This window comes from Lipotes vexillifer, unplaced genomic scaffold, assembly GCF_000442215.2.
Source record: "Lipotes vexillifer unplaced genomic scaffold, Lipotes_vexillifer_v1.1 scaffold24, whole genome shotgun sequence".
Taxonomy (NCBI): Eukaryota; Metazoa; Chordata; class Mammalia; order Artiodactyla; family Lipotidae; genus Lipotes; species Lipotes vexillifer.
Window position 1 is genome coordinate 3,356,529 of NW_006782914.1, and position 22,690 is coordinate 3,379,218.

Genomic DNA, 22,690 nt, shown 5'->3' on the forward strand with positions numbered 1-22,690 from the left:
GCTCACGGGCCCAGCCGCTCCGTGGCATGTGGGATCTTCCCGGACCGGAGCACGAACCCGTGTCCCCTGCATCGGCAGGCAGACTCTCAACCACTGCGCCACCAGGGAAGCCCTTTTGCTATTTTTTTAACCCCCTGAGCCCAAGGTGAGTAAGTATATTCTCTTGATTACTTCTTAGTAGGAGTCTAGTGGTACTCCATGCTCTCCTCTAGACAGTAACTGCTAGTAAATGGCCCATCAGCAAGCCCTCTGATTATTAGATGTCTAGAGTGGTTAATTGTCCTTGGTGGGCCAATTACAAAGATCGAGAAAATGTTGGAGTATGAGTTATATAACCCTCAATACAACATTTCCTTAGCGGGTATAATTCAGGAAAAGATGTGTTCAGATATCCCCAGATATAACAAGATGAGAAGGAAGTGAGTATAGTAAAGTAGATCTTCTTTTATTTTGCTATATGTAATTCCTCAATACACATTTTTAAGAAGACTGAGTATAAATAACTGACCCATTCAGAGTTGGATCCCGCATTAGTTCAGGTTGTGTTAATGAAGTCAAATAGGTGTAGTTTTTCAAACTTCCATATTGTCTATACAGTTTAACTGTACTCTGGCTTAGTGTGTTTTAGAACTGCAGTGCAAGGAAAGCCCATTCTTAATTATTCCTGCTATAAACTATACCAAATATAACGTTGTTCCACAGGTTTCCATTATTTTCATTTTTTACATCAGTATGCTACCTGTTACCTGCATAGAATATGGAGACTGGTGGTGGATTTATTTACCAAAACACATGGTGCTTCAAGCATGGCTAGTGGACTCTAGATTAACATAACAGTAAAAATAATGCAGTAAGAGTAAAAATATATGAAGAATATTCATAGATAGTCACTTTCGTTTGTAAAAAAAACACTCAAACTTTGTTTTATGTCCCCCATATCATAATTATAGTTTCTTGTAGAATATCTGATTTTGCTTTCTTGTCCTGTGGTTATGTTACAGCTGTACTTTGGAAGTAGGTTTTATTAAACCATTTATTTATTTACTTATGCTTTAATTTGGTCAGTTTTTAGATATGCTTTAACATCATCATTTTCCAGAGTATACCCCACAAGATTACTTAATAGGCTGAGTTAAATAAAGTAGAAAGGTTTCTTTTATTGCAGGAGAGTCATTTTTTGTAGTTAGTATATGTAACAGCAGTATTTTTTATTACTGTAATACTGATTTCTCATTGCATGCTCTTTTGTACCGTTGCTAAAATAGCAGCCCTATTTTGTTTTTCTTGGAATCACACAAGATCAGTAGATATTTCCGTCATTTAAGAGTCCTCGGAGCATGTACAAAACCAGAGAAGTCTGATTTTAATTAATTAAAACTAAATTTTTTTCTCCTCAATTATTTATCTTTAGAAAAGAATATATATCAGTTGGTGTTTTTATGGGATTAAGAAGAAAGTTAGAAAACAGAAATTTCTAGTTCTATACTTAGGGGGTTTGGGGGGCAATCTAACCATGAAACAAGTATCTATAAGCTACTTTCTCTATAAACCTGAGTGTCCAGACTGTAAGAAGTTTCAAGTATCTTAGCTGATAGACCTTGTCAGCTAGAAAAGCCTTGAGATCATTGTGAGGTCAGGAATTTGGGGGTTTGAGTCATGATTCCTAAAAAGAGAGGAAATTTAAGAGAAAAAAAGAGAAACTTGTCCTGGGAGATTAACGGATTTTGCAAGAGATCATTACATATTTTCCTTTGAAGTTTTGAAGATTTCTTGCTTGAGTGAACCTTAATATTGCTAATAAACCTATGGTGGGATACTTACGTTAAGAAAAACAGGTAAATTTAGGATAATGAAGAACATTTAACCTTAAAAGCTCTTGAAAATTCTCCACAGTCCTCTTCAAAATCACTGTAAAGTGCTCCCATTTACCAAGGTATGCTTCTTTAATTAAACTTGCCTTTTTTTCAGGTCCCAGCATTTCAGATACTAAGAGGACTGTGACTCTGGAAATTGCTCTGCATTTGTCTTTCAAGCTTTAAAAAATATATATATATATATAGTCTCCAGTTTCATTTTATGATGTTTGTTAGAAAATGTGATTTCTGTATTTTTAAAAAAATTTTTTTCTTCCAGTTTCGTTGAGATATAATCGACATATAGCACTGTATAAGTTTAAGGCGTACAGCATAATGATTTGACTTACACATATAAAATGGTTATCACAAGAAGTTCAGTGAACGTCCATCATCCCATAGATACAAAATTAAAGACAGAAAAAAAGATTTTCCTTGTGATGAGAGCTCTTAGGATTTACTCTCTTAACAACTTTAATATGTAACACTCAGCAGTGTTAATTATATTTATCATGTTGTACATTACATCCCTGGTACTTATTTATCTTATAACTCAAAGTTTGTACCTTTTGACTCCCTTCCTCCAATTTCCCCTCTCCACTCCCCCCCCCCCCCGCCCCCCCCCACTGCCTCTGGTAACTACAAAATGATCTCTTTTTTTTCCATGAGTTTGTTTCTTTGCTTTTGAAGTATAATTGACCTACAACCCTATGTTAGTTCCTGTTACACAATATAGTGATTCGATATTTCCGTACTTTTCAAATGATCATCACAATAAGTCCAGTTACAATATATCACCATAAAAAGATATTACATAGTTACTGACTATATTCCTCACATTGTACATTTCATACCCGTGACTCATTTATTTTGCAGTTGGAAGTTTGTACCTCTTAATCTTCCTTTACTATTTCTTTCTTCTCTCCAGCCCCCTCCACTCAGACAGCCACCTGTTTGTTCTCTGTATAACTGTTTCTGTTTTGTTACGTTCATTTCTTTTGGTTTTTAGAGTCCATATATAAGTGAAATTATACAGTATTTATCTTTCTGTGACTTATTTACTTAGCATATAATACCCTCTGGGTTCATCCATGTTGTTGCAAATGGCAAGATTTCATTCTTTTTTATTGCTGAGTAGTGCATGCTTGGGTGGCTTCCATATCTTGGCTGTTGGAAATAGTGCTGCAGTGAACATAGGGGTGCATGTATCTTTTTTAATTAGTGTTTTTATTTTCTTCAGATAACCCAGGAGGGGAATTGCTGGATCTTATGGTAGTTCTATTTTTAATTTCTTGAGGAATTGCCATACAGTTTTCTATAGTGGCAACACCAGTTTACATTCCCACTAATGGTGCACAGGGGTGTGTTTGGTTTTCTACCTGTTGTAGGTTAAAAATTTTTTGGATCTACTTTAACCATTATAATAATTTCTCTGGGAATTCACCTGTTTTATAACTTTTAGAACACAGTTAAAGACTGCCTGGCTTGGGTTACAGATCATGGTTTTGGTTCAGTGTGATATTTATTAACTTGAACCATTTAATTAGTATTGAGTGGGTGAGTGATTACCTATCAGTTGGTTTTTAAAAAAACATAGTAATGGGGCAGGGCGGGGATGGATGAATAAATAAAAGAAGAACAGTAGCCTAGGATGTTGTAGAAATCATTCAGATCAAAATTTAAACAGGAAAAAAAAAATCTTACTCATGCATTGGGATTAAAAGTTCATCCCATCGCCTGGAAAGGGCTTATGCAATTTTTTGATAAGCCCTTTTTAAAATTAATTTATTTATTTATCATTTTGGGTTGCATTGGGTGTTGCTGCGCGTGGGCTTTCTCTAGTTGCGGTGAGCGGGGGCTACTCTTCGTTGCAGTGCGCAGGCTTCTCATTGCAGTGGCTTCTCTTGTTGCAGAGCACAGGCTCTAGACGTGCGGGCTTCAGTAGTTGTGGCACGTGGGCTTAGTAGTTGTGGCTCGCGGTCTCTAGAGCGCAGGCTCAGTAGTTGTGGTGCACGGGCTTAGTTGCTCCGCGGACTGTGGGATCTTCCTAGACCAGGGCTCGAACCTGTGTCCCCTGCATTAGCAGGCGGGGTCTTAACCACTGCGCCACCAGGGAAGCCCAAGCCCTTTTCTTTTACCTTCCCCCCTTTTCCTTTTTTTGTCCCTTTATAGAACTAAATATGGCTGGCTCTTTGATTTTATTGCCAGACTAAATTTAGCCCATAGTGATCTGGCAACTATAATACTCTAGGGGAGGGAAACATGGCAAGTAGTCACCTCACATTTAAATCTGTGTGAACTGGGTTATCATACATCCTTACATGCCTGGGGATAGTCTCAATGTTTACATCTGTTATTTGTGTGTAATTATTAATAACTCTCCCTTTTACTCTCTGAAGTTTCTGGTTTGGATGATGGATTTTTATGGCTACGTATTTTGATAAATGATACTCATTTATTTCAAATACCAGTCTGTATAGAGTCAGTAATGATATTAACTATAAACAGAACCATTGTCTGATTTTCCTCCTCCTGGAAGTTTCTCTAAGGTTCTTCTTTGTGCTCTTATCATCACTGTTTTCTACTTTTATTGATGTAAATCTACAGTATTTTGTCCATGCCTGTTTCTGTGATATACTTGGTGCCACTCTTACATGTGGAGTTCAAATTGTCATATTGAATAAATGACTTGGGCATTGTGGTTGAAAAGCAGAATTAGCGGAGCTCTTTGTGGCCTGGTAAAAATTAAATTTCTGGGCAGTTGCTACTATTTTCAGGGATAAAAGAGTGAAATGGAGGATAAAAGGGAAGGAAGAGAGATTAGGGGATTGGGCATAAAAGAGCAATTGTTTTTCTAAAAATAATTTTGTTTGAATTTGTAAGTTTGTTATTAGGCATGGTGACTTGGTGTCATTTTGTGCTAGCTTACCTTATCTTGCTATAAAATTCACTTTAGAAGTAAGGCTATAACATTAAAAAAATTTTATTTTAATAAAATATTAAATCCTAAGCAAATTTATTTTGATTTCAATTTTGTATGTTATAACCTGTATATATTCATTACTTTATATGAATTGCATTATACTCAGAATATAAAATGATGAGAATAATGCTTATATGATGTGCTGTTTTAAAATCATTGTTTTTAGCCAAGTTGTCATTTTATTGGCTATGAGAAATTTCAAACCTGTGTAGTGAAATGGAACCTGTTTAAACAGACTAGTAATTCTATAATTTTTATTTTATAGGTCATGTAATGTTTGCAGAAATAAAAATGGAGAATGGAAAGTCAAAAGGCTGTGGAACGGTCAGATTTGACTCCCCAGAATCAGCTGAAAAAGCCTGCAGAATAATGAATGGCATAAAAATCAGTGGCAGAGAAATTGATGTTCGCTTGGATCGTAATGCATAATTTGAAACCACGGTTGGAACATTCTTACATCTGTTTTGCTGAATCTCCTAGTAAAAGTCATTTTTTTAAGTAATACTGTATGCTTACAAAAGTTGTAAAGATGAACTTTTAAAACTCCCACCAGCTTTTAACAGTATAGTGTTAATATACTGTGATTTTTGTTAATCTCAAGTTTGGATTTTTAAAGACAGCAAGTCTGGTCATTCAGTTTAAATGAATGGTTATACTATTTTTAATGAAATAAGCCATTTTCTTGTTACTTTCAGTTCTGCATAGTGGGATTTGTTTGTTCAAGTGTCCCCAGCTTTTATCAACTTACTGTAAGGTAAAACATAGATGGTTTTTTTCAAAACTTCTGTTTAATATATGTAATTGTCCTTGAAAAGAAAGGGCTCAGACAAATTAGGATATGATTTTGGTTGGTTTTAAATTTTTCTTGGTGATAAAGAATTACTGTAAGTAAGTTTCAGATTCTAAAGTTCAGAATATTTTTTATTTGACTTAAATGGAGAAATGGAGTTTTCCTTCCCTGCCCTTCCCCATCATTCACATTTTCCACATAACATTAACCACCACAGCCCCTTATTTTATTATTTCCAATAATTCCAAGTTCATACAGAACTGATAATGTTGCAAGCCCCAAGTATAATAATAGGCAGACTAGTCCCAACTTTCTGTCTAGTTTCCAGCCATTAAGGTGAACTGCTAAGAGAAGAAAAATAATTGAAATGTTGAGAAAGATGGTTATGTAAGTTAGTCCTCTACTGTTCACTTCTACAGGAGCAGATGCATTTATAAATGTAGTTTTAATAAACCATGGAACTCCTAGGCACAACATATCGAACACGTTGGATCCCACAATGTTAGACATAGCCATATCTCCTTTGCCTGTAAAAAAAAAAAAAAAAAAAAGCATGTTGTTAAAATATGCACACCAATACTGTATTTTATTAATAAGCTTCATAAGAAAAAACACTGGATACTTTCTCTGTTTGTTTTGGAAAATTGTTGTATTAGAGGAAAAGTCTTAATGAATTTGTATTTTTAAATTTTGGGGGGTTAGTATTTAAAGTCTTAACATTTATTTATCTAATATAATTATCTTTATTTATTAAACCATTTTTCAATAAGGTATGTAGATTACTTGTTGCTTTTCATTCTAACATGGTTAGTTATGATTTAATCACATGTCAGATGAATATTACTTGGGCGATTAGATTTAGTGAAATTAATCTGCTATTAAATAGTAAATCCTTCCTCTGAGTCACTCCTTTTTTTTTCTTCAAAGTATGTTACTGAGGAAATAAATATTTTAAAGTTACCTTTGCTCAGTGTATTTCAGCCAGGCTTTTAAGAAGGGCACTGCAGCTTGAGGGACCTACTTCTTACCTTTTCTTGCAACCAGCACACTTGCAATCGTGTCTGGTATGCTTGTTCCTGCTGCTAATAAAGTAAGGCCCATTACTGTATCTGGAATTTCTAATGTTTCCCCTGAAATAAACATAGATATTACAAGTTACAAATCTTTATAGATTTCGCTAACTGTTCTCTGCAGATATTTCAGATACTTCTTTCCTGAAAAAGAAAATAGGCATATTTAGATTTCAGAACCAATATGTATTTACTTAGATTTTAGCTACCAAAATATTTGAATAATATTGGTGAATTGGTAACCCAGGTAGCACAGATTTTTAATGACAGATATCGATATTTAATACACAAAATTCTACCAAGGAGTAATTTCCTTGCCTGGTGTGCTTACAGAAGTTTTGGCTGTCCACTGTTTTCAAGGCTGTTGCTTAAAATATGCTAACGAGATTGGTCATTTTCTTTTCCCTTTTAAAAACATTTGCTAAAGAGGTCAGATTTAAGCAAATTATTTGTAGCTGTTTTTAAGCTGTACATGTGTTAACGCGGTATGCGTTTTTAAATTCCTACTTTAGTGACAGACCTTAGTTTAGTGTTTTCTTTGGGAAATCATAAATCTGAGGAAAACAAAATAGGATTCGGCTTGAGTCTTTCTAACTTTATGGTCCCAGTTTAATACTTCTGTTAAGTCTGATGTCAGTTCAACATTTTTCATAAATGTATTCATTTTGGGAAACAGAACTAGAGGGAAGTTTAAAAAAAAAGTAATTGTAACTGCTCTTAATATTGTAATTGAAAACTTACTTTAGAATTTCTTTTTCTTAAAATGTTAATTAAAAGAACTTCAAGTAGCATATTTATTGCATGCTTATATATTGATACTGGAATTGTAATTGGTTGTTAATTTTGTTACTGGTTTGCCAGAGTTCATATGTACATAAATAACACTAATATTTATCATCTTAGGGACTGTTCTATGATCTAGTACTTCATTTTGTTCTTTTCTTGCTTTCCTAATGTAAAATGTGATCTGTCTGAGAAAATTTAGAGTTTTCATATGCAAGCTATTGGACTTTCTTTTTCATCTTACTCTTAAAAAAAAGTAAAAAAAAGAAATAGAATAGCATACTATTCTAAGTCATATATTAATTTGAGAAAAGTCAGAGGTCAGCAAATTTTTTTCAAAAGGGTGAGATAGTAATTATTTTAGGCTTTGCAGGCTATATGATCTCTGTTGCAGTTATTCAGCTCTGCCAGTGTAATGTGAAAGCATCCATAGATAATATATAAATTGATGGGCATGACTGTGTCCAGTAAAACTTAACTCTCAAAAGGAGACTCAGTGATTTGGGCACACAGGTGGTGGTTTGCTCACCTATGATATAAGTCCATTCAGCTTAACCTTTCTGGGAGAAATTCCTGATTTTTTTGTTCATTGTTTATATTCAATTTTTCCTTCTGGACTAGGAGTTCTGTGGGACTACAGCTGCTTATGACCAAGCAGTGATAGTTAAATCTTAATCATGAAGGTAGTAGAAACCTAAAATGAAACTTTATTTTATACCCTTTTTATTCATTTTATACTACGTTTATATTCCCATATTAAAAAGCAAAATAAAATGTAATCCAGTTAAACAGTACCCATCGTTTTCTCAAAACACTGGCACCTTGCTATATTTTTTATTATGGAATGGAATTCAATATAAAAGACTATATTGTGTACCCATGCAGTGTGATTTAATTATTAGCATAATAGACATTCTGTGAATTTGATTTCATTTATAACATGTACATTCCTTTGACTTGTACCCCTGGGCTGTATAACAGAATATAGTTGACGTGTGATATACAACTCACAAAACCTGAATGAGCTTGTTGGTGTATTAATATTTAATCTTTCTGTAAATAGCACTAATCTTTAGTCTTTACTGAAAAAAAAATTTGCTCTTTAACTAGACTACACTTAGTGAATATATGCTTTGTTCTTATATAAAACTGATTTTATTTTTAAATTGTGCTCTTATACTTAAGATACATACCAGTTATTGTGACCATCCAAACCAGGATATATGTAAATGCAGATATCCACAGTGCTGACATGAAAAAGGTTATCACAAAGTAATTTTTCCAAAACTTTTTTCTACAATCTGGTGTGGTTAGAAAAAGTAGTATAATAATGGGAAGGGATAGTACCCAAAAAATTCTTTTCAAGTCTGCTTCAGGCATGTTGAAAACACTTGGTGGATCTGTTAAGGAAAAATTAAACGATTTTGAGTTTTCTCAAGTGGCCAATTAAGTTAGAAATGTTCATTTAGAAAGCTGTATTGAAATAAATTAGCTGTATCAGTTTTTAAGAGGCTATTTAAAACATTCGAATACCTCATTACTGATATTGCTGGCAAAGAAACTAATTGAGACTTCAGGGCTGACGGTGTAAAATGTGATAGTCAGCGTTTCTTGATTTGGGGCCTTAAATCCATCAAAATGTCTTGGATCATTCACTAAGTATGTTAGAGACATAAGGTTTATGAAGTGTCAGTTCAACATCTCTTGGTTTTCTACAGTGTGGATGGTCTTTAGTAACTTTTGCTTACGCGATTAACTTGCTGTCTTACCTTAGCTATCCCCGTTGTTTCCATTTCCCAATATTGATGGTACCTCCAGCCTGCCCTATGTATCACATAATGTATACTTAGGGAGTATAAGATAATTATAGCATAATCTTTTTATTAACTTGAATATTTCTAATTCTCATTGTAAGTGACTTTAGGGGACTTGTCTCATTATTTTCTTTAATTAATTTACCAAACAGAATTCACCACAATTCTTAGAAAGAACCTTAAGAAAATAGGCACTAGTATAGAATCTACCATGTAACTTATAAGACTTGAGTATGTTTTTTAAATTCAATTTGTTTTATTAACTTAGTGGAAGACAATAATATATTCGATAAAAAGGGGAATTCACTTTAAAATTGTTTAAAATTTGTATGGCATTTATAAAATACTATACCCATGTATTAGGTCACATTACAACTAATGCTAGTAAAATAACTCAAAAAATTTTTACCAAGCCTCAGCCAATGGGCCAGAAAGTAACAGATATAATTTTAGTGTAATAAAAAATGTTTGGACTGGTTCTTTTGAGTTTCTTGTTACAAAATTTAACTTAGACATGTGTACCTCTTGCGCCTGAAAGACTAGAAACTATAATTTTTGTAAGAAGGGGAAAAGTCATATTTTAACTTTTTAAGGTAATAAATTAGAATAAGCTCCCTGTCTACTAAATAAAATTTAGAATCTGTTTCTTACAACCACTTTATAAAAAAGTAACCACCAAATTTGTATTTCTGGCCATAGCTGAATTTGACTTCCTACTAAATATATTTACTTAAGTGTTGCTACTGCTTCAAATGACATGTTTAAAATTCAACTGTTTCCTTCCTACTTTCTTTTTTCCCACACCAGCTTTTCTTCCTTAATTCCTAGTTCTTGTAAGTGGTGTTCTTATCAATCAGTCATGATCAAAAGCCTCAGAATTATCTCTGCTCCCAAGTAGCCCTTCAGTTGCCTGGTCTTGGTGATGCTTCCTTTGCAATGTCTCACATCTGTTCTCTTGTATTCCCCCTGCCTTCACTTTGTCTAGACATCTGTTAAACACAATCAGTTGGTTTTGTAGCCTCTTAAAGACCTCCATGTCCTTTAGCCCATATTTCAGTTCTGATAATTTCTCTGCTCACAAACCTGCAAACACTCTTAATTTAGCATTTAAGACTCTATCCACTTCCTTTCTATCCAGCTTTCTTCTGCTTCCATTCTGCATATGCAGTGCTCCAGTTATGTTAGTACTTGAGCAGGCCTTTTGCCCATGTTATTTCCTTGTCATTCCATGGAATACTCTTTTATCTCTGCATCATTTACTTATGACTAATAAGTAACAGCTATTGAAGTCTAGACTTCAATAGCTGTTACTTATTCATAAATCAGGTTGTTAGTTAAAATTTTACTATTCTACAAGGCTTAGTTTTAATGCTCCCTTCTCCGTGATAATCTTTCCTATCTAACCATCCTCCTCAAATTTTATACCATCTGTCCCGTTTAGGAACCACAGTTATGCTTTATTTGTTTCTCTTTACAGTACTTAAATGTTCACGTTTTAGCTATTTGGTTTTTTTTTTTTTCCCCTGTAGTATTGGAAGCTTCTTTAGGGATAGGTCTGCCTCTTGATCATCCCTGAATCCCCGTAGTGTTTTTTACATAGTAAGTATATAGTACTTAATGAATTGAAATGAAATTAAGTTTTGCTAGTGAATAGACTTTATAGTGGCCAGGATGTGGTTATTACCTTCAGAAACCTGACTAAGACCATGTAAACTTATAGAAAGCTGGGAGTAGCCAGAATCTTCATGAAATACTCCACTGTCAGTTCTTGATTGCCTACGGATGAATGGTTGATCCTCATCTTCCCGTCCCAGAAGTGGCTGTTGTTCACTTCTCTCTTCCATTGCTTTGGCAAGGCAGGTGCAGCAAGGACTGCATTTCTTTATAATATATTGGTTGATTTTAATGTCAAAACACAGCACCAAAACATATAATCCGTATATCAAAAGCAGTGAAGTTCCTTCATACCTATAAATTAGAGAAATTTGTGTGTTTTTCAATTAAAAATGTGAAAGTTATTTTAGAGTTAGTAGCTTTGGGGCAGTATCTGCTTAATTTTCTAATGCAGCAATAGAACAGAAATGTTCTACATATATTTTGGTTTTGCAGATGTGTCCACCTTTGGTTACAGCATTATTAAAAATGTATTGATGAAAGCTTGACACTGTCCTTTCTGTATTTCAAAAACAAAGATTATAAATTCATTGTCTTAATTTGTAGAATCCTTCCTAATGGCAGGCATAAAAAGTTCTTAAACGTAATAGTAATTATAGACTTTCAAAATAAAAGTTAAACTAATGAATAGTGATGGGCATTCTCCACCTCAGTTCATTGGAAGAATATAATAATTATAAGAACATATAGTATCTGTTAATTTCAAATGTATAGGAATTTTGTGTAAAATATTCAGAATATGTTAGACTTTGGCTGGAGCCTTTCAGTTTGCTATACAGAGATTTTTCGACGATTTTAATGTAAATGAGTTTGGCTTGCACTCACAAGAAAGCAAGGATGTTCTCAAAAATAAAATTATACCTAAGGCACTGAGAACCGTTTTCCTGTACTCTGGTTTGCTGTTTGAAGGGTTTTCATTAGCTAGTACCATCACATTTGAACCTTGCATTTACCTTTGCATTTACCTTTTATTTTATAGCCATTGAGTCTCTGCTACAGCTTCAAAGCACAGAGTTCTTGATTTCCCTAATGGGTGGAGCATTAGCTTGGATGCTCTCACAGTCATTGTCCCCTTACAGACAACTGCTAAGTCCCAGAAGCATCCCCATTGTAACCAACAGTCTTTCCTTGGGAGACAGGCTAGATTTCAGGATGATTCATTTAAAAAATTTGCTCCCTGCGAGGTTTAAAGTTTTTTGATAGGTATTGATGCAGCACTGCCAAACTGTAGTATTCCAGAGGGGTGCCATTTACAGTGTTTTCTATTTTTCTGGTGATCTCTGGCATTGGGCAATGTACAATCCGTATGGCTGTCTTTTACATTTCTTTATCCATTAAGATTCCTAGTGTAGTGATAAACACCTACTTGTTAGCTGAAACGATTACTGTCTGTGCACTGAGTCACCCCCTTTTTCATTTTCTTGGAACAGCAAGGCATGGGGAGATTATAAAGAAAGCAAATAGTTTTTAATATTGAAACCTAAACGTTTTTGATTTTTAGAGGAAGAAAGCTATAGTTCCTCTTACTAAATGAACATCAGGGAGAAAGTTGGAGGAATTTAAAGGAACTTCTTTTACTTCCTTTGTCATCTTCTCCAATCTTGTGACCAATGGTCACTTAACGGAGGTAAGGTAAACCACCCAATAGATGAAAAAGCCACCTGTCGGGGCTTTAACGAACAACAAAAGTTGGGAGATCTTCTCAACAGAAAGTCAGTGGAGAGAAAGAAGGGTGGTAACATCCAGTGGTTAGATAGAAAAAAGACTGACTTGACTAAAGAATGGCAAAGAAGGGAGAAGAACCCAACTAGCAGTCGTGGTGAGGAGGTTAGCTCAGAGACCTACAGGGAAAATGTACGGAAGTGGCGGATAATTGAGAAGTGATTGAAATAACATTTAAAAAAAAAAATGTTACTAAACCATCAGAATTTTATAAAAATCCTCTCTGTAATTGTTTTACATTAAGAATAATGATTATTCAAGCTTACCAGTAAACTTGGTTGTCAAATATTATGGCAAGAACTGCTGCTACACTAATCATGTATGCTGCACAGTCTCTGAATAGGGGCCAACATGATAGCGTTGAAACCTATAAAAATAATTAATGTTTTCCATTACACTGTAACTTCTTCAAGTACTTGCTTAGTGCAATAATAAAATTGTTTGTATATTTGTAGCTAAATATTGTTACCTTTTGCATATTGCATAGAGAAAGGAATTTTAAGAAAAATTGTGTTTCTAAACCTAGTCTGATTTTCATAAATTTGACCAAGAGGTATTTGTGGGTTAACTTAAAATTGAATACGTGTTGTTTTTCTACCGATTAATAAATTTAATTGAACACATTACTAGTGCCTTGTTTGTTCTAGACTGTGAACGGTTCTTATAATTTGTCAAGGCAATACATTTTGTTGAATAAAATTGTTTTACATACCACGTTAGATAGTAAGCCACAGGCTGCACAGATGCCGAGGAGATTATAAATTGCAGATCCAAGAATGGTGCTAATGCCAATATCGCCCTCTGTGATAAATACACCTATAAGCAAGGTAGTAGCTCAGTTAGTATTGACTTGGAGAAGATCAAATCACATGGAGTAAGAAAAAATATAAGGAGCAGTATTTACCTAGGAAAGCAGTAACCAATTCAGGAGCTGAACTACCGGCTGCCATAAAAGTTGCACCTGCAACATTCTGGGACAATCCAAAGGCTGAAGACAAATGAAATTATGTTATGCCTGGTAAAGTGACAAATGAAAGTATGCCTTTATAACTAAATAGATATATATCAAAGCTACATCTTCACAGAAAATCACTAATATTAACTTTAGCTGGAAAATAGCCAATAGAGGCAGCATGCTAGGCATTATTTACCCTAGGTCAGAAAGTGTCAAAGTTAGAACTAAAACTCAGGTTTCCAAGGCTTTGATAGCAATCCTTTGTTGATGTTTATTGTTTGCTATATCTACTGATATTTGACACTCAGTCTTTCCAGACTCTCAAACTCTGGTGTGCTTTGTTGAGTCCCGTTCACCTGTGGTCAGTATTTCCTTATTCTTGCCTGTGGGGACCGTTACCTGTCGCTCACTCTCAGGTCCCCATCAGGTTCTACTTCTCTGCTGAGACATCTACCTTTGACGTTACTGATTCCTTTTGTTGTTGGCGGTGTGACAACAAAACAAAAATAGCTACGATATTTCTGCCCACATGATTTTCCAGAACTTCTCCATTCCCTATCAAAAAACCAAAACAAAACAAAACAACAAGGTGGAGTTTATGTTTACGTCATCTGAGCCTAGATGAGCCTTTGTGACTGCTTTGACTAACAGTATGGCAGAGCTGTAATATTTCTGAAGCTAGGACATAAAAGGTGACAAAACTTTCTCATGGTTTTCTCTCTCTAGGAACATTTGCTTCAGAGCCCTAAGTGATCGCTTAAAAACCCTGGCTACCATACTGGAAAGACCTTGTGAAGAGCCCACATAGAAATAGAGATCCCTGAGGAATCCCGGCTGGTTCAGCCCCCCAGTTTTGAATCTTCCCATCCCAGGCACCAGACATGTGAAGGAGGGAGTTTTCAGATAATTCTAGTCCTCTCTTCTTACTATAACTGCATGAGAGACCTCAAGCAAGAACCACTCAGCTGAGGCCAGTAAACCCCCAAAGCTGTGAGAGGTATGAAATGATTGTTCTTTTAAGCTAATAGTTTTGGGGTGATTTGTTAAGCAGCCGTAGATAACTGGAACACCTGACTATTGTTCATTTATTTGTTATTTATCTATTGACTACCTAGTATGCCAGATGCTTCTTTTATGTGCTAGGAATGTGGCAGTAACAAAACAGACAAATGTTTCTCATCTTCTGGAATTTAATTATAGTGAGAACAGACGGACAAGAAAACTATGTATTATGTTAGAAGGAGCAAAAGCAGGGTGGGGGGATATAAAATGTCATGGAGGAAAGATTGTAATTTTAGATTGGGTAACCAGAAAGGACTTCACTGAGATGGTAACTTAACAAAGACTTCAAAGTGAGGGAGCTAACCTCACATAGACCCAGGAGTATTCTAGGCAGATGGAGTGAGTGCAAAGGTTTTGAGGTAGAAGCTAGCCTGTGTGTTCAAGAAACAGAAAAAGACTGGAGTGTCTGGAATAAAGTGTGTGAAGGAGAGCTGTAGATGATGAGGTCAAAGGTAATAGGTGGCTAGATCATGTAAGGCCTTGTGGATCCTAGCAAGGACTTGGGCTTTTATTGTGAAGAATATGGGAAGTGCTTGGAAAGACATCCACAATATTGCTTGCTGGTAATACCAGCAGCAGTCATCTTTTTTTAATCCCCATGAGATTATCTGGTCTCAGGGGCCCAAACAGCTTGTTGGGCCACCTGTTAAGCCTCCATTGTGAAAAATCCTCTCAGGGTAGTCGGAATTATCTAATCCAGGCCCTCTATCCTATTCTTTACTGTTTTCCTTTGGTCATCTTGCTTGATGAACATCTACTTGTGGTGACTAATGAAGGGAGAGAATAATTTATGTAAGTGACATAGCATTTCTTTTACTGGTTAGAGTAATTTTACATATAAATATGTAGTATATATATAGTATATCGTATTTATACTCTTACTACAACTCTGATATGTAGTAGGACCAATTGGCCATGAAACTTAAAATAGAACAAGATGAAGCATATTGTTCTGTTATTAACTTTTTCATTTTATGTATGAAGTAAATAATATCTTACATTCATGGTATACAGTTCACTATCATATACATAATTTAATCATCTCAGCTATCCTCAGATGTGAGTGGTGGTATTTCTTTTACAGATAAAGAAACAGGTCCAGAAGGTTAAGTAACTAAAAGTTACATGGAGAGCAAGGATCTTAAATGTGAGGAATTGGGGCATAAACCACAAGTCTATTGGTTCTAAACCCAGTGCTATTTCTGTTTCGTCACAGAAACTCAATATAATATAAGAATGGCACTTAGGCCAATTATGGGGGACAATTGAGTCATTTTCTTTCCTGCCTCATGGCACTGGTACATAACTACCACTGTTCCATTCCTTGCTAGGGGGAAAATAGCTAATGGGAGTCAGGAATAATTTGGACGTTTTCCAGCATATTCCAGAGAATGTATAAATTTAGTGATATTACCATGAATTCTCTTCTCAAATCAAACCAGGGCTAGATAATATGTGGAGGAAATTGAAAAAGAACAAAATGCTTTATCTTGAAGTAACTGTCTAAACGTAGGGCAGCTAAAGAGTGAATGGCCAATCTTCATTTAATGCTGGCTGAAGAATGCTTCATTAGAAAAATTCAGTCTTGAGAGAGAAAGGGTGATCCATCCAGCTGTTGCAAGGTAGGAAAATAGGTGGCCCTTTTGAGCACTTTCACTCTCAAAAGGCAGTAACGGTAAAGCTTGTTGCTATTCACTGGGCTCTATTTGAGTTATGAAAAGAAAGGTTCTGTACAGATGGGTGTGTAAAACTTCAAAGATATTTTAACAAGTTATAGCTTAAGGTTCTAAGCATATTTTGTAAAATGGTTTACACCTTTGAACTTTGGAATCGACTGGCTTTGTCTTCACTGACCCTTGGGTAGCATTTCTCTCTGCTATAGTTTATTATTAAAGATAAATTGTTCTGGTTTCCCCCCTCTCCCAAGAGCTATTACTTTTTTCCCTCTCTGTTACTCTAAAGGAATAATCATATTTCCTTCAGGATATAGTAGAAATGTTCAAGGTGAGTTTTCTTTATAGGTTTAGATATTACATTTTTTATATAAAGTGCAACTTTATGATAATGAACTGATTACTGGAACTCATCAGACTTTTTCTTAAGCATGTTCTCTTCTCTGATACCATGTTGGAAAGTTTATAACGGTTTTTGAAAATCCTCTTCTGGAAATATAGTAGAAAGAGTTTTAAACTAAAATGGAGACCTGGCTTCTGGCCTTGCCAGTACTTTAATTTGAGACTTTAGATAAGTCATTCAGACAAGTCTTGTATTTTGCCATCTGTAAAATGGAGGGTTGGACTACACAATATTTAGGTATCTTCTAATATTATCAATTTTTAAAAAATATATAAAATATGAATTCTATGCCTTAAGCCTCTGTACTGCTTCTTACTGTTAAATAAATTCCTTTTATAAATAAAAATCCCCTTTGTTGCTGAAAATTTAGAAAATGGAGGAGAAAACAGAATGGGGAGGATCATTTATAATTTTAACATTGTATTTTAACCACTGCTACCGTTCTTTGTGTATTTCCAGTTCTTTTCACAATGTGCTTTTAAAAGAGTTACAAGAGAAGGCTATAAGCAATTTGGTGTCTTCTGGCACAATTTTGTAAAGTCCTCAGTGATAGCAAATTTTCATGCTTTGTGAATGGATTTGAATTTTGGAAGCAATTAAAAGTCATTCAGACCCAACTCTGGTGACTAGGGTGGGTAGTCATGCTGAGTAATTCTATTCAGAATGAAGTATGACAGCAAACCAATGTCTTTTATGATTTGCAAAATTGGTTCTGATGTTAATTCCAAATATATTCTAGAAATGTTTTGAGTGAAGTCAGCATCATTGAAATAAATGCCTGGCCCCTCAATGTACAACTGCATGTATATGCTCTGTGGTGCTTTTAACAGTAAATAAAAACATTTGAAGTACTTTAGAGTTATCATCTCATATTTTGTCTGAGCTATAACGGAATAAATTCTGAAACTCTGTATAATGTTTTGAAAGGCCTGATTCCACTGAAAAAGAAAGACTCCCCCATGGCCTAATCTAACAGCTTTAATATTAATTAATTTCCACTTGCCCTAAGTCTATCATATAAAGCATATGTAAGACATTTTATCTCCAAAGCTCACAATTACCTGAGTTTTGTCTCCATAACTTGCCCAAAGTCACATAGGTAGTAGTTGCAGAGATGGGATGGGCAGCTAGACCTTTTTGAGTTTAAAAAGCTGCTCTTTCTGTTACCCATGTAAGTGAAGAGATTAATACATAGCTTTATTATTATTATCATCATCATCATCATTGCCTGTTCCTGAATAGCATCTTGGTAATATCCAGACCGCTTGGCGCTTATTTAGATCCATATACCTGGGGTAGATTTAGATGCAATCCAAGGTGACCACAATATATTTATTTATGTTTTAAATTTAGATTAGTTTAGATCAGAGGGAGAAGAAAAACAAAGAGGATGAAAATGCTCTTAAGAGGAGAATGAGTGCCTGTGTGGCAGGGAGGAAGCACTATTCTTAGATTCTTTGTTCTTTGGAAAGGCTTTGCCTCTGTAAATTTCATAAGGATTAAGAATCAAACAATCCCCTGAAACTGTCTGCTATCCAAATGCCATACTCACAGAATTATTCCACTCCCTTTCAATTTTATCAATTTAGAATTAATTCTACCTGGAATTAAAACTTGCCTTTCTTTCTTATTGTCTATTTCTGAAACATAAAATAGAACATGGGCAAATATTAGCTCAAAGCAGAGTGAATAAGAATAATTTTTTAATAAAAAAGTAAATATTTTATTTAAGTATGCTTCTGAAAACCTTACTAAGATCATTTTCACTTAAGACATGTTATACTTCAAAGGATCAACATGGTGGAGGGATTAGAATTACTAACTGAGTAGTATATTAGTGTAACATTTAAAAAGAAAAGTTTCATAACTAGCTCATTGTGGACTTTGGGCTATATCAAGTGACCAGTCACTAGGGGTTCTCATATGTTTCTCTCTAGTTAGCTTAGGAAAAGTTAAAGAAAGGTGATTTAAACAGTGGTTAAATAACTCTAGGAGATCCCCATTACATGTTAAAACAATACATAAAAAGGATTTGTTTTGACTTTATACTGAACTTTTGTGTTTCTAAAAATGAACTGCTTATAAAGATGAGAGGTAATAGTCCTACTATTTGGGCTACAAGTTAATATAGTTTATAATATATATAAATGTGTTCAAAGAATCATCTTTAGTCTCTTTTCCTTTAGAACTTAAATGGGTAAAAGAGAAAATAGGGTTAGAGGAAGGGGGTATAGCAACAACATTTTCTTGCATTGGTTCTACATAGTTAAGAGGACAGCAAAATGTCTCAGGGTATGTGCTTGCTTTTCCAGTTTTGAGGTGGGGAGGAGAGGTTGTGTGACTTTTATGGTCATGAGTTGAGCGAGAAAGGGAAAGATCCTTGTTGAAAGCCTCAAGTGGTGGTGGTTCTAATGGTAATTGACAGACCAGCATATATAGCTACAGACGGAGACAGCTACACTTGCCTGAGTTGGGCCTGGCCAGGGCATCAGCAAGAGGCTCTGCCCTCCACCACTTCCAACTTATCCCCTGCATGGAGACTCCAGTCCTGAGCCTTTTCTCGTCTTCACCTTGCTGAAGACCCTTGTGCTAACCAAATGAACCACTGTTAGTGATTTGAGGAGGGGTTCATGGGGTGACGGGGCTGGGGTGGGCCGGGGGTGTGCCAATTCAACCATTGTATCCTAGGTTGGGACTCAGACATGTACTCGATAGAAAGTCATTGCATTATGCATGATGGTTTGGTTCCACAGTACTGCACTATGATTTCATGTATATCATAGACAAAATGCTTAGTTCTCAGTCTAATTATTGCAGGTTACCATTTATAACATTAATTTATAGCCCCCAGTAGGTTGCTAAAATTCTTAACTGATTTTTCTAAGTGATTTGGTGGATTCTCATTATTTTGTAGTATACTTCCTCTGTAGTTACAATGAGTATTTGATGTATTTTTGTGGTCAAAATTTTCAGTGCCCTTGGGAGGAAAAATACCTTTTAAAATTGTTCAAAAAGAACAGTTCTTCTGAAACAACCATATTACGGCAGCTAATCTCAAACAAGGACGTGTAAAATTATATCACACAGCAATTGAAAACATTCTTGGGTTTTGGCATTAGAGAGACCAGGGCTCTCCTGTGTACTGGCTGTGTAGTCTTGAGAAATTATATATTCTCTCAGCCTTGGTTTTTTCATTAGTAAAACCAATCTAATAGTCCCTACTTTATAGGGTTTTTGTGAAGACTAAATATAATCATATATGTTTAATTTAGAACCATGCTTGGTCTTCTGTAATTGTTTTATGATAAATAACTGTAATAAATACATAAATAATTAATAGCATTCCAGTACATTGTAGAGTGCTCTGTAAATTGTTTAGAGGATTGTATTAATACTTATTAGTTGGGTGGGACTATTATAGCTTGTCAAAGAACTATGGGGAAATGTAAAGCATTTGCAGACTTTCTGAAGTTAGTTTCTGTGGATGTAAAGAAATTCCAGAGAAACTGTTTTTTATTGCTGATGTCCTAATTTGGACAAACCATGCTAAGACCTTGGAAAGAGAAACGACAGAATTAATTTAGAGGCATTTAAAAATGAACCCAGCTAGCACTATTTCTATTTCATTTCATTGCCAGCATTTTCAATGCTGAAGACCAGGGTCAGTTCTTAGCAGCTGAAGATTTGGCAGTGATGCGGGCATCCATCAATCACACATCCATAATAGCTACTGTGTTATACTTCAGAGCAAAGAGCGATTCACTTGAGAAATGAATGTTTGCTGATGATCTTCCAAAGTAATTCCACAAATGGCGTGGTGGAAGTCATTATTATAGATATTTTATGAAGTTGCTTAATGAAGATTATTTTGAAGTAGCAATCTAAATTTTAATGCAGTAGTTTCTTCTGCAGGGCTAGAAAGTTATCTGTTTATTTACCACTCCCAAGACAGGTTTTTATTTTAAAAATTCTTGATGGATTTATTCTTTCAGTCAAGTCATTGCTTGAAAATGTGAAAACGAAAAACAAACCAAAAAAAAGTGATTTTTTGTTTGTTTGTTTTCCAGGAAGAGAAGGATTCTAAGTGGGGATATAGTACCTTGAATTTTTAATTTCTTAATTTTATATAATTAATATGATTTAGTTTTTCTAATGAGAAGTGTGCTACTGGCACAAACATGAACAAATAGATCATTAGAGTATAGAGTTGAGAGTATAGAAAATGGATCAACTTTTGGAAAAAATAGCATTGTATCCTATAGCAAAACAAATTCTTAGTGGAAGAAATAAAACTATTAAATATAAGTAAATAAATGTAAAAAAAAAAAAACTATAAGTAGAAGAAAAGATGACAATTTTTCTGACCTAGGGATTGAAAGGTATTTCTAGGTATAAAAGGGGAATCATCAAGGAAAATATTAAATTTACTGAAAAATATGTAAACTTAAAATATGTACACTTCAATGTGATAAACACCTAAAATACAAAACCAAACAAACCATAAAAAGTATATCATATATTGGGCTTCCCTGGTGGCGCAGTGGTTGAGAGTCCGCCTGCCGATGCAGGGGACACGGGTTCGTGTCCCGGTCCGGGAGGATCCCACATGCCGCGGAGCGGCTGGGCCTGTGAGCCATGGCCGCTGGGCCTGCGCGTCCGGAGCCTGTGCTCCGCAACGGGAGAGGCCACAGCAGTGAGAGGCCCGCGTACCGAAAAAAAATTTTAAAAAGTAAAAAAAAAAATTTTTTTAAAAAAGTATATCATATAAAAAGTATATCATATAAAAATTTTTATCATATAAAAATTATATTAGAAAGAGTTAATACCCTTATATTAAAAAAAATCTTGGAAATCAGTAAGTAAAAGGCAAATACTCCCGTATTAGAACATGGGCAAAAAACACAAAAGCAAAACCACAAATTTTAATACACATATAAAATTTTCAACCTCACAAATGGTAAGATAAATACAAATTTTATAAAATAACTTCCATTTGAAAGCAATTAACAAAGACATTTAAAATGATCCCAATAAGAATTATTTAAAAAAAAGATATTATTCATGGTTTTCTGGAATGGAAGCTACCACACATTGTGGAGGTTTTCGTTGGCACACCCTTTGTGAAATGCTTTTGGCAGTGTATAATATAAAGCTTAAAATATGCATAGCTCTCTGTATCTTTATCAGGAAATGATCAGAGAAGTTTGCAAAGGTTTGATACAAGTATGGACATAACATCATTTAGAACAAAAAATTAAAACTCAAGTGTCTAATAAGATTAATAATTTTAAAAATTGTGATAAATTTCTACTGGGTGCTTATTATGTATAAAAACCAGTGTTAGGTGCTCAAATCGTTTCCAGAATCAGGAACTATTGTGCTGCCATGAAAAATCATGTTTTTGAAGGGTATTCAATAATATAGGGAAATGTACATGATTAAATATTACCTTAGGAAAAGGAAACGACCTCAAATTGTATATGTAGCAAGATCTAAAAGACTGAAAGGAAATACACCAAGTGATAACTGTGGGGATCTCTGGGTGATAGAAATGTAGAGGAATTTGTTTTTTCTTCTATTCTGCTTGCATTTCATCAGTCTAAGTATTATGTTAAAGTAATTTAATTTCTATTAAGGAAAACTATCAATGTCAAATGTAGTATCAATGTAAAACTATATGTATAAGTTAAATAATAATTATAATAAACTTACGCTGACCTGTTCTATAATTATTTTTCTTTAGAGAAATAGGTGTTGAGGGCCTCTGCTGTTGCCAGATCCTGTTTTAAGTCCTAGGGATACTGCTGTACTGCACTGAACAAGAGAGAAAATGGCTTGTATTTCAGCAGGGGTGGGGGATGGGACCATGGGAAAAGGGAGGAAGGGAGAGTTTACATTCATGCTCTTT

The 22,690-nt window shown here is 34.8% G+C and overlaps 2 protein-coding genes across 5 annotated transcripts in view; one reads left to right on the forward strand and one right to left on the reverse strand.

Annotated features, from left to right (window-relative positions):
- The window catches only part of MYEF2 (myelin expression factor 2), a 33,077-nt gene extending 26,682 nt beyond the window's left edge, over positions 1 to 6,395 (forward strand). The window contains exon 16 of one of the 3 annotated variants that reach the window (XM_007455559.1): positions 5,102 to 6,395. In XM_007455559.1, coding sequence (XP_007455621.1) covers positions 5,102 to 5,265 — 164 coding nt within the window. In that variant the 3' untranslated portion in view covers positions 5,266 to 6,395. The remainder of the gene's footprint in view (positions 1 to 5,101) is intronic. The other 2 variants (XM_007455561.1, XM_007455560.1) reach the window with 2 other exon arrangements.
- SLC24A5 (solute carrier family 24 member 5) overlaps positions 5,787 to 22,690 on the reverse strand; it is an 18,901-nt gene continuing 1,997 nt past the window's right edge. Inside the window, exons 3-9 of one of the 2 annotated variants that reach the window (XM_007455557.1) lie at positions 13,594 to 13,677; positions 13,402 to 13,505; positions 12,956 to 13,056; positions 10,978 to 11,261; positions 8,673 to 8,879; positions 6,655 to 6,756; positions 5,787 to 6,153 (exon numbers count right to left, since the gene is read on the reverse strand). In XM_007455557.1, coding sequence (XP_007455619.1) covers positions 5,831 to 6,153; positions 6,655 to 6,756; positions 8,673 to 8,879; positions 10,978 to 11,261; positions 12,956 to 13,056; positions 13,402 to 13,505; positions 13,594 to 13,677 — 1,205 coding nt within the window. In that variant the 3' untranslated portion in view covers positions 5,787 to 5,830. The remainder of the gene's footprint in view (positions 6,154 to 6,654; positions 6,757 to 8,672; positions 8,880 to 10,977; positions 11,262 to 12,955; positions 13,057 to 13,401; positions 13,506 to 13,593; positions 13,678 to 22,690) is intronic. The other variant, XM_007455558.1, reaches the window with a different exon arrangement.